Source organism: Diabrotica virgifera, chromosome 8 (genome assembly GCF_917563875.1).
Source record: "Diabrotica virgifera virgifera chromosome 8, PGI_DIABVI_V3a".
Classification (NCBI taxonomy): domain Eukaryota; kingdom Metazoa; phylum Arthropoda; class Insecta; order Coleoptera; family Chrysomelidae; genus Diabrotica; species Diabrotica virgifera.
The window spans coordinates 192,444,598-192,462,689 of NC_065450.1; the positions used below are offsets into that span (position 1 = coordinate 192,444,598).

Here is an 18,092-nt window from a genome sequence, read left to right on the forward strand (position 1 = left end):
AAAGAGTTGGCTTTTTTGGAAGAAAGACTATGTGAGAAAGAAGAGTTATTGGAAGAATCAATTTTAGTTTTGAATTTGTTGAGAAAGCGGTAACAAGAGTTTCTGATAGATGTTCTGTCTGAAAGGGTTACGGAGAGATTTTCGATAACTATGTCTGTCTCGATAGAAAGGTTCTCTATATCTTTGATTGAAAAATCTTTGGGGACTGAGTGTTTAAGACCGTAGTTGAGCAATTGTATTTCGTCTTTGGAAAAATTAATGTTGGTGAGGTTCTTTATACGGGGATGGAATTTGAAATCTGAAAACTTTCTGACATCTCTGACATCTGAAGCTTGATCGAGCAAAGTTTTGGCTTGAATAAGTTTAATTAATTTGTTATTAACTCTATTAAATTTAATTGAATTAGAAATCTCCACCTTATCCTGAACATCTGACATAAAGTTATTAATATTGATAAAACCTATTATTTCGAGCAAAGAATCATACATTACCTTAAGTTGACAGTTGAGGTAGTTTAATTTTCCATAGTGGTTACATATCTCCTTCTTCATTAATTTAACTTGTAGTGAGCTCCTGATGTTTGGAGGTACATTTTTTGATGTTTTTACTCTGCAAAAATTTGGAATGACTTTGTGATTAAGGCATTGAGATATGAACCATATATCCAATTTAGTGTTGTTCCTCTTTGTAGCTAGCCGCAAGTACTTAAGAGCCAAGTTGACCATATCGTCATTAAATAAAACATTAAAAGGGTAAACCCTGTAGTTGGCTGTATACCTTTGTTAAGACAACGTAGAATGAAGTAAACACTTCTGTTGTATATAGGTATATTATAAATTTATTAAAAAATTTTAAAATTCATCCACAAGGGAGTGGTTGTACAAAACGTTTTCGGTCAAACTGACCATCCTCAGTGTAAACCTGGAAATAAGTGAACCACTTAGATTGAAATGCAAAAGGGTGAAATTTTGACAGTTAAAAAAGAAAATGTGGTTACTTACGTCCAGTGTACAAGTAATTGAAACTAGCCACTTGAATAGGTGTAAAACCTCAAAATAACATTATTGCTACATTATGAGCTGTATAGTAATCGACAATAAGTCGATGTCTTAAGATTAAAAATGTATCACATGTGGATGTATGTCATCCTTGCTCGGAATTAGCACAAGGTTGTGATCAGGTGAGAGGTTAACAACCAACTGATTAGACAGATTGGTGCCTGAAAATTCATGACAAGATGTCAAAGAAGATAGGTGGATTTCTCAAATGTCAACCGAAAAATTTTTGACAATGTGCATTAATATTTAACTTAATTATTCAATTGTGAATATGCAACTATTAAATTTGTTTGATATGAATTCTAAATTGTAAATAAAGGTTAATAAGCTATAATGATATATTCATTAGTGCACCGTAAACAAAAGCAAAATTCTACTCATATGCTGTGACGTCATAGACTGTTTGTCTACTGTATAGGACTGATAATAATTATATTAATTTGAGCAAAGTTATAATGAATGAATATTATTGAAAATTATATAGAAAATTTTTAAAATTTTTTTATCAAAATATGATATTTTAATGGAGTAGCAGCTGTAGAATTGGAAGTAATGCCAATAGTGAATGGTCGGTTGCATATGTTTCAGGGAACCAACGAATATAATGAGAAAATACCAATCTATAGATCTGTAATGTGAATTATTGGAGGTATTAAAGGAAATGATATTAAAAAAGGGAAGTGGAATTGAAAAAATGTATGTACATATCTTAATCAAGAAATCTTCTCTAAAAATATTTTGTTATGACTGAATGTAAAGAGTTTGTCCCATATAGAACTATTGAAAATCTAAATTTAGAAAAATTATTAAAAAGGTGATAAGGTAAGTTGCCTATGTTCAGTGGACAAATAAATGAAATATAATTACTGTTTTGAAATTAAATTGTGTGAATTGTTAAATGGATAAAGACTGATATTAAATTAGGAAAACTGCGCTGAAAGAAATGTACATGTTTTGATCAAAGAAGAAAATTAATTTTGATTGTAAGCTCTAAATGTAAAAAGAATATGTCACATATTAAACTATTGAAATTCTAGATTGAATATTGTATTGACCAAAGTTGATATTAAGTAAATTTATTAAATGTTGATAGCTGAGATTTATTTTTTAATTTTAATCTAAATGAAGAATAGAGTGAATCAATTAAAATGTTGGAAATTCAACAAAATTTTTGGTTATTGTCTATATTAGAATGTCATATCCGAAAAGATCAAGGGTTCCATGGTGTGATTTTGATATAATGAGAAAATGATTTTGTTAAGTGAAAATAATTTAAACAATAAAAAACAATAAAAAACTTAATTAACTTCACTCCTCAATTTTCAGTTTCTAACACTTACCAATTGGTTGAAAAACTTCAACTCATCAATCTGAATCCAAACATTACTATGCTTTCTTTTGATGTTAGCAACCTATTTACTTCAGTACCCAAAAATGAAACAATTAGTCTGGTAAAAACTCTCCTAATCAATAAGGTTATTCAACCCCATATCATTTCTTCGATAATAGATATTCTACAAATTTGTCTATCACAAGATTTCTTTATTTTTAACAATAATTTCTATAAACAACCAGATGGTTTAGCAATGGGTAGTTGCTTATCCCCCTTTCTAGCTGATGTTTTTATGGATCATTTAGAATCCAATTATATCATGAAAAATCCTGAAGTTCTACATTGGTTCCGTTACGTAGATGATTGTCTCGTTTTTGTGGATGGTCAGCAAGACTCAGCTAATCACCTTTTATTCAAAATCAATCAAATCCATCCCAATATCAAATTTACTATGGAACTAGAATCATCTAATGCCATTAATTTTTTAGACCTTTCCATTACCAGACTCAACAACCAGTTCAACTTTGGTATTTACCGCAAGCCTACTCAAACTGATCATGTTATCCATTCTTCATCCAACCACCCACTGTCTCATAAATATTCTGCTTTTAGGAGTTTCATCCATAGACTACATACACTACCTCTATCTACAGCTGAATTTAACAAGGAACTTAATATAATCAAACAAATAGCAGTCAACAATGATTACAACCCTAATATAATCGACAAGCTCATCCGGAAAAGAGAATCCAATCGTCTTCAGCAACTAGCTTACAATTCAAACCCAGTCATCACACCAATCTATAGGTCCCTACCTTTTCATAATACTGTCATATCTGAGAAGATCAAACACATTCTCTGTTCTTCGGACAATGTCCACATATCATTTAAAGTCAATAACACTCTCAACAAAACATTATCTAACACTAAAGATCCAATCAACTTTATGAATCGTAGTGGTGTTTACAGATTATCTTGTTCCGATTGTGATGCCTCTTATGTAGGAAGAACCTATAGATCACTGTCTACTAGAGCAGCAGAGCACACTAAACGTGACAATACATCAGCTTTCTCTCACCATCTCAAAGTCAACAAACACCACCTTAACATCCCAGATGGTGTGACTTTGATTCATAACATCCAAGATAAGAATACCCTTCGTTTAGACCTATATGAGGATTTAGAGATTGTCAGGGACGCAAGGACAAGTCCAAACTGTGTTAACCGTCAACTTTCTCTTAACCGTGATTTCACCCCCATTCATAGACAATTATTTCCATAATTCTATATTTTTATTCACCTTCACATTGGCCTTCTTTCCTATACATACCACGACAAACCCAAAATAAACAAAAAACCCAAACATTATACCTAATCAAATATTCTTTTAGTACTTCCAGTTTCTTTCACTCTGTGCTCCTGTCAAGACTCTATCTCTTCCATCTCATTCTTTAATTATTTTCACTTAACAAAATCATTTTCTCATTATATCAAAATCACACCATGGAACCCTTGATCTTTTCGGATATGACATTCTAATATAGACAATAACCAAAAATTTTGTTGAATTTCCAACATTTTAATTGATTCACTCTATTTTTCATTTAGATTAAAATTAAAAAATAAATCTCAGCTATCAACATTTAATAAATTTACTTAATATCAACTTTGGTCAATACAATATTCAATCTAGAATTTCAATAGTTTAATATGTGACATATTCTTTTTACATTTAGAGCTTACAATCAAAATTAATTTTCTTCTTTGATCAAAACATGTACATTTCTTTCAGCGCAGTTTTCCTAATTTAATATCAGTCTTTATCCATTTAACAATTCACACAATTTAATTTCAAAACAGTAATTATATTTCATTTATTTGTCCACTGAACATAGGCAACTTACCTTATCACCTTTTTAATAATTTTTCTAAATTTAGATTTTCAATAGTTCTATATGGGACAAACTCTTTACATTCAGTCATAACAAAATATTTTTAGAGAAGATTTCTTGATTAAGATATGTACATACATTTTTTCAATTCCACTTCCCTTTTTTAATATCATTTCCTTTAATACCTCCAATAATTCACATTACAGATCTATAGATTGGTATTTTCTCATTATATTCGTTGGTTCCCTGAAACATATGCAACCGACCATTCACTATTGGCATTACTTCCAATTCTACAGCTGCTACTCCATTAAAATATCATATTTTGATAAAAAAATTTTAAAAATTTTCTATATAATTTTCAATAATATTCATTCATTATAACTTTGCTCAAATTAATATAATTATTATCAGTCCTATACAGTAGACAAACAGTCTATGACGTCACAGCATATGAGTAGAATTTTGCTTTTGTTTACGGTGCACTAATGAATATATCATTATAGCTTATTAACCTTTATTTACAATTTAGAATTCATATCAAACAAATTTAATAGTTGCATATTCACAATTGAATAATTAAGTTAAATATTAATGCACATTGTCAAAAATTTTTCGGTTGACATTTGAGAAATCCACCTATCTTCTTTGACATCTTGTCATGAATTTTCAGGCACCAATCTGTCTAATCAGTTGGTTGTTAACCTCTCACCTGATCACAACCTTGTGCTAATTCCGAGCAAGGATGACATACATCCACATGTGATACATTTTTAATCTTAAGACATCGACTTATTGTCGATTACTATACAGCTCATAATGTAGCAATAATGTTATTTTGAGGTTTTACACCTATTCAAGTGGCTAGTTTCAATTACTTGTACACTGGACGTAAGTAACCACATTTTCTTTTTTAACTGTCAAAATTTCACCCTTTTGCATTTCAATCTAAGTGGTTCACTTATTTCCAGGTTTACACTGAGGATGGTCAGTTTGACCGAAAACGTTTTGTACAACCACTCCCTTGTGGATGAATTTTAAAATTTTTTAATAAATTTATAATATACCTATATACAACAGAAGTGTTTACTTCATTCTACGTTGTCTTAACAAAGGTATACAGCCAACTACAGGGTTTACCCTTTTAATGTTTTATTTAATGACGATATGGTCAACTTGGCTCTTAAGTACTTGCGGCTAGCTACAAAGAGGAACAACACTAAATTGGATATATGGTTCATATCTCAATGCCTTAATCACAAAGTCATTCCAAATTTTTGCAGAGTAAAAACATCAAAAAATGTACCTCCAAACATCAGGAGCTCACTACAAGTTAAATTAATGAAGAAGGAGATATGTAACCACTATGGAAAATTAAACTACCTCAACTGTCAACTTAAGGTAATGTATGATTCTTTGCTCGAAATAATAGGTTTTATCAATATTAATAACTTTATGTCAGATGTTCAGGATAAGGTGGAGATTTCTAATTCAATTAAATTTAATAGAGTTAATAACAAATTAATTAAACTTATTCAAGCCAAAACTTTGCTCGATCAAGCTTCAGATGTCAGAGATGTCAGAAAGTTTTCAGATTTCAAATTCCATCCCCGTATAAAGAACCTCACCAACATTAATTTTTCCAAAGACGAAATACAATTGCTCAACTACGGTCTTAAACACTCAGTCCCCAAAGATTTTTCAATCAAAGATATAGAGAACCTTTCTATCGAGACAGACATAGTTATCGAAAATCTCTCCGTAACCCTTTCAGACAGAACATCTATCAGAAACTCTTGTTACCGCTTTCTCAACAAATTCAAAACTAAAATTGATTCTTCCAATAACTCTTCTTTCTCACATAGTCTTTCTTCCAAAAAAGCCAACTCTTTTCTTAAGTCATTAAAATCAATTAAACAAAAAATTACAAACCATCAATTAATTTTCAGTAAAGCAGACAAAGGTAACTGTCTTGTCATCCTTGAACGTGACTTATATAACAACAAAGTCACATCTTTCTTAGAGAGCAACCATTTTACTTCTATAACAGTAGATCCTACAAAAAGATTTATCACTAAACTTAAAGACAACATCAAACAATTTTCTGATTTTTTCACTGAATTTGATGCTCCATACAGCAAAATTCCTAGCAACCCTTTAGTTCCAAGGTTGTATGGTTTGCCAAAAATACACAAAGTTGACATGCCTATACGCCCCGTTGTTAGCTTCATTAATACTCCAGTTTCTATCTTATCTAAATTTCTATTAAAAACAATAAAAAACTTAATTAACTTCACTCCTCAATTTTCAGTTTCTAACACTTACCAATTGGTTGAAAAACTTCAACTCATCAATCTGAATCCAAACATTACTATGCTTTCTTTTGATGTTAGCAACCTATTTACTTCAGTACCCAAAAATGAAACAATTAGTCTGGTAAAAACTCCTAATCAATAAGGTTATTCAACCCCATATCATTTCTTCGATAATAGATATTCTACAAATTTGTCTATCACAAGATTTCTTTATTTTTAACAATAATTTCTATAAACAACCAGATGGTTTAGCAATGGGTAGTTGCTTATCCCCCTTTCTAGCTGATGTTTTTATGGATCATTTAGAATCCAATTATATCATGAAAAATCCTGAAGTTCTACATTGGTTCCGTTACGTAGATGATTGTCTCGTTTTTGTGGATGGTCAGCAAGACTCAGCTAATCACCTTTTATTCAAAATCAATCAAATCCATCCCAATATCAAATTTACTATGGAACTAGAATCATCTAATGCCATTAATTTTTTAGACCTTTCCATTACCAGACTCAACAACCAGTTCAACTTTGGTATTTACCGCAAGCCTACTCAAACTGATCATGTTATCCATTCTTCATCCAACCACCCACTGTCTCATAAATATTCTGCTTTTAGGAGTTTCATCCATAGACTACATACACTACCTCTATCTACAGCTGAATTTAACAAGGAACTTAATATAATCAAACAAATAGCAGTCAACAATGATTACAACCCTAATATAATCGACAAGCTCATCCGGAAAAGAGAATCCAATCGTCTTCAGCAACTAGCTTACAATTCAAACCCAGTCATCACACCAATCTATAGGTCCCTACCTTTTCATAATACTGTCATATCTGAGAAGATCAAACACATTCTCTGTTCTTCGGACAATGTCCACATATCATTTAAAGTCAATAACACTCTCAACAAAACATTATCTAACACTAAAGATCCAATCAACTTTATGAATCGTAGTGGTGTTTACAGATTATCTTGTTCCGATTGTGATGCCTCTTATGTAGGAAGAACCTATAGATCACTGTCTACTAGAGCAGCAGAGCACACTAAACGTGACAATACATCAGCTTTCTCTCACCATCTCAAAGTCAACAAACACCACCTTAACATCCCAGATGGTGTGACTTTGATTCATAACATCCAAGATAAGAATACCCTTCGTTTAGACCTATATGAGGATTTAGAGATTGTCAGGGACGCAAGGACAAGTCCAAACTGTGTTAACCGTCAACTTTCTCTTAACCGTGATTTCACCCCCATTCATAGACAATTATTTCCATAATTCTATATTTTTATTCACCTTCACATTGGCCTTCTTTCCTATACATACCACGACAAACCCAAAATAAACAAAAAACCCAAACATTATACCTAATCAAATATTCTTTTAGTACTTCCAGTTTCTTTCACTCTGTGCTCCTGTCAAGACTCTATCTCTTCCATCTCATTCTTTAATTATTTTCACTTAACAAAATCATTTTCTCATTATATCAAAATCACACCATGGAACCCTTGATCTTTTCGGATATGACATTCTAATATAGACAATAACCAAAAATTTTGTTGAATTTCCAACATTTTAATTGATTCACTCTATTTTTCATTTAGATTAAAATTAAAAAATAAATCTCAGCTATCAACATTTAATAAATTTACTTAATATCAACTTTGGTCAATACAATATTCAATCTAGAATTTCAATAGTTTAATATGTGACATATTCTTTTTACATTTAGAGCTTACAATCAAAATTAATTTTCTTCTTTGATCAAAACATGTACATTTCTTTCAGCGCAGTTTTCCTAATTTAATATCAGTCTTTATCCATTTAACAATTCACACAATTTAATTTCAAAACAGTAATTATATTTCATTTATTTGTCCACTGAACATAGGCAACTTACCTTATCACCTTTTTAATAATTTTTCTAAATTTAGATTTTCAATAGTTCTATATGGGACAAACTCTTTACATTCAGTCATAACAAAATATTTTTAGAGAAGATTTCTTGATTAAGATATGTACATACATTTTTTCAATTCCACTTCCCTTTTTTAATATCATTTCCTTTAATACCTCCAATAATTCACATTACAGATCTATAGATTGGTATTTTCTCATTATATTCGTTGGTTCCCTGAAACATATGCAACCGACCATTCACTATTGGCATTACTTCCAATTCTACAGCTGCTACTCCATTAAAATATCATATTTTGATAAAAAAATTTTAAAAATTTTCTATATAATTTTCAATAATATTCATTCATTATAACTTTGCTCAAATTAATATAATTATTATCAGTCCTATACAGTAGACAAACAGTCTATGACGTCACAGCATATGAGTAGAATTTTGCTTTTGTTTACGGTGCACTAATGAATATATCATTATAGCTTATTAACCTTTATTTACAATTTAGAATTCATATCAAACAAATTTAATAGTTGCATATTCACAATTGAATAATTAAGTTAAATATTAATGCACATTGTCAAAAATTTTTCGGTTGACATTTGAGAAATCCACCTATCTTCTTTGACATCTTGTCATGAATTTTCAGGCACCAATCTGTCTAATCAGTTGGTTGTTAACCTCTCACCTGATCACAACCTTGTGCTAATTCCGAGCAAGGATGACATACATCCACATGTGATACATTTTTAATCTTAAGACATCGACTTATTGTCGATTACTATACAGCTCATAATGTAGCAATAATGTTATTTTGAGGTTTTACACCTATTCAAGTGGCTAGTTTCAATTACTTGTACACTGGACGTAAGTAACCACATTTTCTTTTTTAACTGTCAAAATTTCACCCTTTTGCATTTCAATCTAAGTGGTTCACTTATTTCCAGGTTTACACTGAGGATGGTCAGTTTGACCGAAAACGTTTTGTACAACCACTCCCTTGTGGATGAATTTTAAAATTTTTTAATAAATTTATAATATACCTATATACAACAGAAGTGTTTACTTCATTCTACGTTGTAATGTCAAATGGTAAGGAGCAAGAATATTTTAATATTTAATTAAAATGTGCCGTTTTTATTTTAATTTTCGGTAATTTAATATATTCTAAATTTAAACAACAAGTAATATTCCTTAATTTTAAAATATGCATAAACAAAAAATATGTAAATAATGCAGAACTTTGTGCTTTGACGTTGTGTGAATAATAAATAACTTTATTTTAGGCAAAATTGAGTGTCAATTCAATATTTGGAAAATTTTAGGAGGGCATCCAGATTATGGATTTTTAGAAAATATGTAGAAAAGCTACAAATACTATAGATAAACCAGGACCGAAGACTTTCCAGCTAGTAGAAAGTGAAAAAAAAATAGTAGGTAATAGGAACCTTTTGTAAAAGAGAAAAAAAAACAAACAAAAATTAAAAAACTGAAGCAAAAATAATTTACGTATGATCTAAGGTCCGGAACAAGAAGCGGTGAGATTTTAAGGGTATAAAACGGTTTAGCAGTTTAATGTTTATTTTCTCCCTAGTTTTAATTATTATCGAAATATAACCCATATTTTCTATCAAAAATTCTAATGTCAAAAAATCTGCTTTATTAAAATATATTTTGTTAGTTGTGATCTCCACTTTGGGATGGTATAAAAATATACAGCGCGTCCGTAAAGTAACGCATAAATTCATTATTAGCTAAATAAACTACACCATTATAAATTCCTGAAACAGGTCGATTTTTGATCTTAATTTATGATTTTTAGGCATATAATATAATCAAACAAATGAAATAGAGAATGTGGAAAAATCCCCTTACGAATAACTCACACATCCACTATTTCTGGCTGGGAAAAAAAAAAAAAAAGTGGTCGTTAAACCAGTACCTGTGGATCTTTTGATCACTGAGTGTGTTTCAAAGATCTACATCTTTTGTTTTTTCATATAATATAATGTTTATTTTCTCCCCATTTTTACTTATAATCGAAATATAACCCTTATTTCCTATCGAAAATTCTAATGTCAACATATCTGCTTTATTAAAAAATCTTTTGTTAGTTGAGATCTCCACTTTGGGATGGTTTAAAAATATACAGTGCGTCCGTAAAGTAACGCATAAATTCATTATTAGCTAAATAAACTACACTATTAGAAATTCCTAAAAGAGGTCGATTTTTGATCTTAATTTATGATTTTTAGGCATATACAGTGGGTGATCATATTATTAGAGCCACCTCAGAAAATTTTACTTTTGTTGAATAATGGTATGTAAGTTTTTTCTTTATACGGTCCAAGTTGCGTTGGAAACTTTAGAAATGGATGCTATGTTTCTATTGGAGTGATTAGTATTGAATATTAAAGTTTATATTTCTGCTATTTTCCTTGGTGAAATGTCTTTTAATTTCCCATAATATTCTGGTACCACTAGTACAATGAACGCGCAATTTTTACTAAATTCACAAAAGATAGTATAGGACTGTCAGAATATCACTGGAGAGCAATGGAAACTGACAAAGTTTATTATAACCCTAAACACCAAGAATACAAAATAATATGCACACGAGTTGCAAGCTAGGCTGGGCAGCACTGAGAAACAATGGCATCTGAGTCACGCATTGCCACACATTCGTGTTGCCACTATTGTCAGACTGTTTATTGCACTTTCATAAAGTGTAACAAGACAGCCAAATGGAAACAAATGCATTAATATATGATACAGATCAATTATATACACCCTTCCTCTAAAACATTGAATTTTACTAGGTGGCTCTAATAATATGATCATCCACTGTATATATTATGTTTACTTTCTCCCTATTTTTAATTATAATCGAAATATAACCCTTCTTTTCAATCAAAAATTCTAATGTCAAAAAATCTGCTTCGCCGTTCGGCTGTCACCCTCTTCGATTCAACCGGACACCTAAAATAAACGTTGCCATGATGATCGCCAACATTCGTCACGGAACGGCACATCAAGGAGAAGAAGACGAAATGTACTTCTACTAACTGTTAAGTATGCCCAGAAATGCATTGGATATTTATCAACGATATGGCCAAAGACAAACAAATAAGAATATTAAAAAAAGCCATTAAGGATGTGTACTTATATTTATGTCTTTCAGCAGTAACCCTGTATTATACAGCGTGTTAGTAAATAAGTATGAATAACTTTTTTGGGTAATTCTACATGAAAAAAATAATGACAGTTTTCTCTATAAACCTATGTCAGCAAATGCTTCGTTTCCAAGATACGGGGTGTTGAAATTTTTTTTCAAACTGCGATTTTTTTTATTGCTCTAAGACTTTTAAGCTATGAAAATTAAATTTGGTGGGTTTCAAGAGGTAGTTATTGCGCATTTTTTGGCAGACATACAATAATTTTATATTCATCATTGGCGCGCCGACGGGTAATGGTCTAAAATTTTTTTAAGAAAAAAATAGTACGCCGCTGTGATATTTCAAATTGAAAATTATTTTTGTATTCCACGTCTAATTTATGATAAAGAACATGTCTTGTCTTTTTTTCATATGGTGCACCGTTTTTATGCAAAAAATAAAACATCTTCGCGCGTATTTTTCATTTCGTAATACATTATCAAGTACTCTCCAATAATTAGTCCTGTCGCCAGGGGGGTACAACGGCCTCCTTTATTCAGATGGACTAACCCAAGTTTTTTTTTATGTATTTTGGGCCGTAGAATACGAATTTTTGGGTAACAGTTGATCCGGATGTCGAAAAGTTTGTTATAAACAAAAAAGTTGAGGAACTACATAACAGCGATTTTTCGCAAAACAAAACATTTTTTTGTATTTTTGGGCCATTCTAACCAAAAAATATTCCTAAAAGTTTTTTTGTAGAATGCATAGTTTTCGAGATAAACGCGGTTGAACTTTCAAAAAATCGAAAAATTGCACTTTTTGAACCGGAATAACTTTTGCTTAAAAAATAAAATAGCAATTGTGCTTACCGCATTTGAAAGTTTAAATCAAATTATATCGGTTTTGAATATTTGCATTGCTAAAAATTTATCTTTTTATTGTTAAAAAAGCTATAAACACATAGTGTTTCCCGTGCCTAATATATGCGTTTTAATGCATGCTACGTAGAAATAGTCTCGCTTGGACTTGTACCTATTCTACCTACTCGTCGATTTTAAATGAGAAATAATTGAAAACATCACTCAAGCACTAGGTGTTTATAGCTTTTTTAAACAATAAAATAATAAATTTTTAGCAATGCAAATAATTAAAACCGATATAATTTGACATGAACTTTCAAATGCGGTAAGCAGAATTGCTATTTTATATTTTAATCAAAAGTCATTCGGGTTCAAAAATTGCAATTTTTCGATTATTTATAAGTTCAACCGCGTTTATCTCGAAAACTATGCATCCTACAAAAAAATTTGTAGGAACATTTTTTGGTTAGAATGGCCCAAAAAATACAAAAAATGTTTTGTTTTGCGAGAAATCCTGTTATGTAATTCCTTAACTTCTTTGTTTATAACAATTTTATCGACATCCGGATCAACTGTTACCCAAAAAATTCGTGTTCTACGGGTCAAAGTACATAAAAAAACTTGGGTAAGTCCATTTGAATACAGGAGACCGTTGTACCCTGGCGACAGGACTAAATATAATAATGCCAAACTAGAACAATAACAGAAAATATTTCTAAAAAGATTTTAACTATGTGCAAGGCCACAAAAAATGTTCAAGATTACCTCCTTTAAAGGTGACAGAGTAATTTTATATTCAGCATTGGCTCGTGTACGGGCAATGGCACGAATTTTTTAAAGAAAAAATTAGTACGCCACGGAGATATGTGAAATTAAAAATCATTTTTGAATTCCTCGTTCAATTTACGACAAAAAATCGTTTTCGTCTTTTTTCATATGAAGCGCCGTTTTTATGCAAAAAAATAAAATATCTTAACGTTTACAAAGTATTTGAAATAAGTTTCTATGCATATGGAATCTACCTCGAATAATTTGTAAGCGTTAAGATGTTTTATTTTTTTTGTATAAAAACGGCGCGCGGCGCCGCATATCAAAAAAACACAAGAGTGATTTTTTGTCGTAAATTTAACGAGAAATTCAAAAATGATTTTTAAATTGACGTTTCTCAGTGGCGTACTATTTTTTTTCTTTAAAAAATTGAAACCATTACCAATGTACGGGCGCCAATAGTGAATATAAAATTATTCTGTTACCTTTAAAGGAGGTTATTTTGAACATTTGTTGTAGCTTTGCACCTAGTTAAAACCTTTTTAGTAATATTTTCTGTTATTGTTCTACTTTGGTATTATTATATTGGAGAGTTCTTGATAACTAATGTATTAAGAAATGAAAAATAGTATAGTATAGTTGATCCAAAAGATGGCATAACCCAGACATCCAAAGTGAAAGTTATCCTTCAACACCAAATTGTTCTATATGGTCCACACAATGTCCAGAAAAAAGTCACACCATTTTGAGCGTCTCGATTGGGGGGGAGAGGGGGGGAGAAATCGGTAAATTCGTAGTTTTTTAAGTTTTTCGCCAATATTTCTAAAACTTTTCAATTTAGCATGAACCACCCTCTATACAAAATTGTTTTACATTAAATTTGAAATAAAAAAGGCCCTATGCATAATCTTTCTAAAATGAATGGTTCCAAGGTTACGAAGGTAGTATATTATACCTGGTCCAAAAAAAGGCCTAACTCAAACATCCAAAGTAAAAGTTTTCCTCCAACACCAAAATGTTCTATATGGTCCACATATTGTTCAGTAAAAAGTTACACCATTTTGAGCGTCCGGTTTGGGGGGGGGGAGATGGGTGAGAAGTCGGTAAATTAGTAGTTTTTTTACGTTTTTCGTCAATATTTCTTAAACTATGCTTTAGCATTGAGAATGTTCTATAGGAAAATGTTCTACGTAAAATTTAAAGCAAAAAAGGTTCTATGTCATAATTGTTATAAAATCAACGGTTCCAGAGTTACGGAGGGCGAAAAGTCGGGGTTTTCGATACTTTTTATATTTTTTGGGCAATATTTATGATATAACTATACCAAAACCCCAGACATCCAAAGTGAAAATTATCATCCAACACCAAATTGTTCTATATGGTCCACATAATGTTCAGAAAAAAGTCACACCATTTTGAGCGTCGGGTTTGGGGGGAGAGGGTGGAGAAATCGGTAAATATACAAAGTATCGAAAACCTCCACTTTTCACCCTCCGTAACTCTGGAACCGTGGATTTTATAACAATTATGTATAAAACCCTTTTTGTTTTAAATTTTACGTAGAAGATTTTCCTATAGAACATTCCTTACGCTAAAGCATAGTTTTAGAAATATTGACGAAAAACGTAAAAAAACTACTAATTTACCGACTTCTCCCCATCTCCCCCCCAAACCGGACGCTCAAAATGGTGTAAATTTTTACTGAACAATATGTAGACCATATAGAACAATTTGGTGTTGAAGGAAAACTTTTACTTTGGATGTCTGGGTTAGGCCTTTTTTTTGGACCAATTATATTATACTACCTCCGTAACTTTCGAACCGTTCATTTTAGAAGGGTTATGCATAGGGCCTTTTTTATTTCAAATTTAATGTAGAACAATTTTGTGTAGAGGGTTGTTCATGCTAAACCGCTTAGTTTTAGAAATATTGACGCAAAACGTAAAAAACTACGAATTTGCAGATTTCTTCCCCCTCTCCCCCCCAAACCCGACGCTCAAAATGGTGTGACTTTTTCTGAACATTATGTGGACCATATAGAACAATTTGGTGTTGGAGGATAACTTTCACTTTGGATGTCTGGGTTTGGGTCTAACTATACCATACTAAAATACGCTCGAAGATATTTTCTTTTTTCGAATAAAAACGGTGCACCATAGGGAAAAAAACAGGAAAGGTTCTTTTTTATAAATTAAATGTGAAATACAAAAATAATTTTTATTTTGAAATATCTCAGTGGCGTACAATTTTTTTCTTTAAAAAATTCAGACCAGTACCCGTAGGCGCGCCAATGATGAATATAAAATTGTTATTTGTTTGCCAAAAAATGCACAATAACCACCTCTTGAAACCCAGTAAATGTAATCTTAACCTATCTTAGAGCAATAAAAAAATTGGCAGTTTGAAATAAAAATTTCAACACCCTGTATCTCGGAAACAAAGCATTTGCGGACATACGTTTATAAAACAAACTGTAATTATTTATATGGGATATGGGATGCAGCCAGAAAGCAGTTAATTAACGAAAAGTCTTGGATTTAAAATATTGTTTATTATATTTTTATTTCAATTATTCTAATCGTTTAAAAGGTAGTAAACTTTGCATCTAGGGCTTTTCGTTGTTTTCCTCGTAATACGAGAGATGTCGCTGAATTGCGTCTCAGAGGTGGGTTGATTGCATTGCGATGGTTTGCCTTAAATTGGCAGAATTGTTTGTATTTCCTTCAGAGTTGAGACTTCTGAGCTTCACCGATGAGGCATAAGGATGCTGACATAGCTATATGGAGATGGTGGTCCAACTCTGAATAAAATATAAACAAAACCTGCCTTGATCTTTTTTATCTTTTTCATTTTTACTCAGTTTGAGTATTTAGAAACTGTCTTTCGGTCCTTTTCCTTGACGAAGGGAAGGTAAAAGCGTGGCCTAAGCGTCCTCTATTTGCTTTCTCCTACTTTCGTCGTCTCTTGTGATTATATATTGTAAAATCCGGAGATATGGGATGCAGCCAGAAAGCAGTTTATTAACGAAAAGTCTTGTATTTAAAATATTGTTTATTATATTTTTATTTCAATTATTCTAATTGTTTAAAAGGTAGTAAACTTTGCATCTAGGGCTTTTCGTTGTTTTCCTCGTAATACGAGAGATGTCGCTGAATTGCGTCTCAGAGGTGGGTTCATTGCATTGCGATGGTTTGCCTTAAATTGGCAGAATTGTTTGTATTTCCTTCAGAGTTGAGGCTTCTGAGCTTCACCGATGAGGCATAAGGATGCTGAAATAGCTATATGGAGATGGTGGTCCAACTCTGAATCAAATATAAACAAAACCTGCGTTGATCTTTTTTATCTTTGTCATTATTTCTTCATATAGAATTATTCCTTAAAGTTTTTCATGTATATTTACTAACACTCTGTATATGACAGTATAGGAATATTTCCGTACATAACAATTTACGTTCTTTTTTAGAATTTAATTCCAAAAAGCCATATTATAGCCAGAGAATAGCTTATTAAGAATTATATTTACAGCTAGCGCAAAAAGGCTACGAAAAAGGTTAAAATCTCTCCACTCCGGCCTATTTCAGAGCGATATTAAAACTCTGCAAACATCTTTTATATTGCATTCCCTCTTGGTGTTTTTGCTTAAATTCTCTTTACAACTCTCTCGCATATTTCTCCGGCAGCCGCCTGTGCACACCTAAAACTTTCCCAAAACCAGAGCAGACCTTTTCCGTCGCTTATACCGATAAATAAAGTATCTTGTAGATAAATACCAAAAGCCCAAAATTGCAAAACCCTTCGTAAACCCTCGTAAAACCTATCTGAGGTTGCGTCCCTTGTCTCCGACATTATTATACATATACGAGCAGAGTCTGAGGGTCTTATTTTGTCTCAAAAAAAGCACTTCTCGCCATGAGATAAATGATTTGCGAGGTTATTTATTATTTAAAGTTTGATGATAAATCGATGTTTAACCCATTAACCGCCAAGCAAAGAAATACTGCAATAATATGTAATATATTTGATTAACTAGAGTAAAATAAACTTCGTAAACATTCGTAAAATAATTGTTTTACACTTTGATAATGGCAGCTGTCACAACAATAAAATGGTTCGTTTTCGAACCTTTGGCGGAAATGAGATATAAAAATTGAAATTCACAATTTTATTTTTTGTGAAAAGTCTCAAAACATTTAGAGTGTAAATGGACCGGGAAGTTTTGGTAAACAAAGATAGTATGGTTATAGTTCAGAGAAATAAGGAAAAAATTATCCTGTTGGTGACACAACCCCCTCCAGGCCGAAACCAAATTTTTTGAGTAGTATGGACATCTATATTAATAACCTTTATGTTTCCTGCAGCCGATTTTGATGATATACATAGTTATAAACAAATGAAGATCAAAAAACGGTTAATTTTCGATTTTTTCGTCTATAACCAAAAAGTTAGGCATTTTAAACAAATTTGAAATTAAGAAACTCATAAATCGTATAAAAAAACTTCAATATGGCGTTCCCTGAATATGTCTATCCTCATTGGTTGCTTAGAAAATTGCAAAATAAATAATAAATTTTGAGTTTTTATAAATATTCATAACTTATGTAAAAATTAACTTAAAACGTTCTTATTACCCGAAATGCGGAGACTTCTGGTGCTTAAATCATACCCTAAATTTCAAAGCAATTCGTCAAATAATTTAAAAGGTATTTAATTTGTTTATCCCAAATTAATTTTTTTTGCAACACTATAAGTCAGAAAATGATGAAGTTACAGTAATACGTTGGATAGTTTATG

The 18,092-nt window shown here is 31.3% G+C and overlaps 2 protein-coding genes across 2 annotated transcripts in view; one reads left to right on the top strand and one right to left on the bottom strand.

The window, feature by feature from the left end:
* The window catches only part of LOC114325526 (uncharacterized), a 528,612-nt gene that overhangs the window by 33,851 nt on the left and 476,669 nt on the right, over positions 1–18,092 (bottom strand). The gene's annotated exons all lie outside the window — the stretch shown is intronic.
* LOC126889624 (uncharacterized) lies at positions 2,379–6,192 on the top strand. The gene is made up of 2 exons (XM_050658100.1): positions 2,379–5,174; positions 5,255–6,192. The coding sequence occupies exon 1, from the start codon at positions 2,447–2,449 to the stop codon at positions 3,671–3,673; it is 1,227 nt and encodes a 408-aa protein (XP_050514057.1). The 5' UTR covers positions 2,379–2,446; the 3' UTR covers positions 3,674–5,174; positions 5,255–6,192.

Bases quoted from the DNA above. Each gene is read 5' to 3' on its own strand.
- LOC126889624 (XM_050658100.1), top strand. From the start codon at position 2,447: ATGCTTTCTTTTGATGTTAGCAACCTATTTACTTCAGTACCCAAAAAT.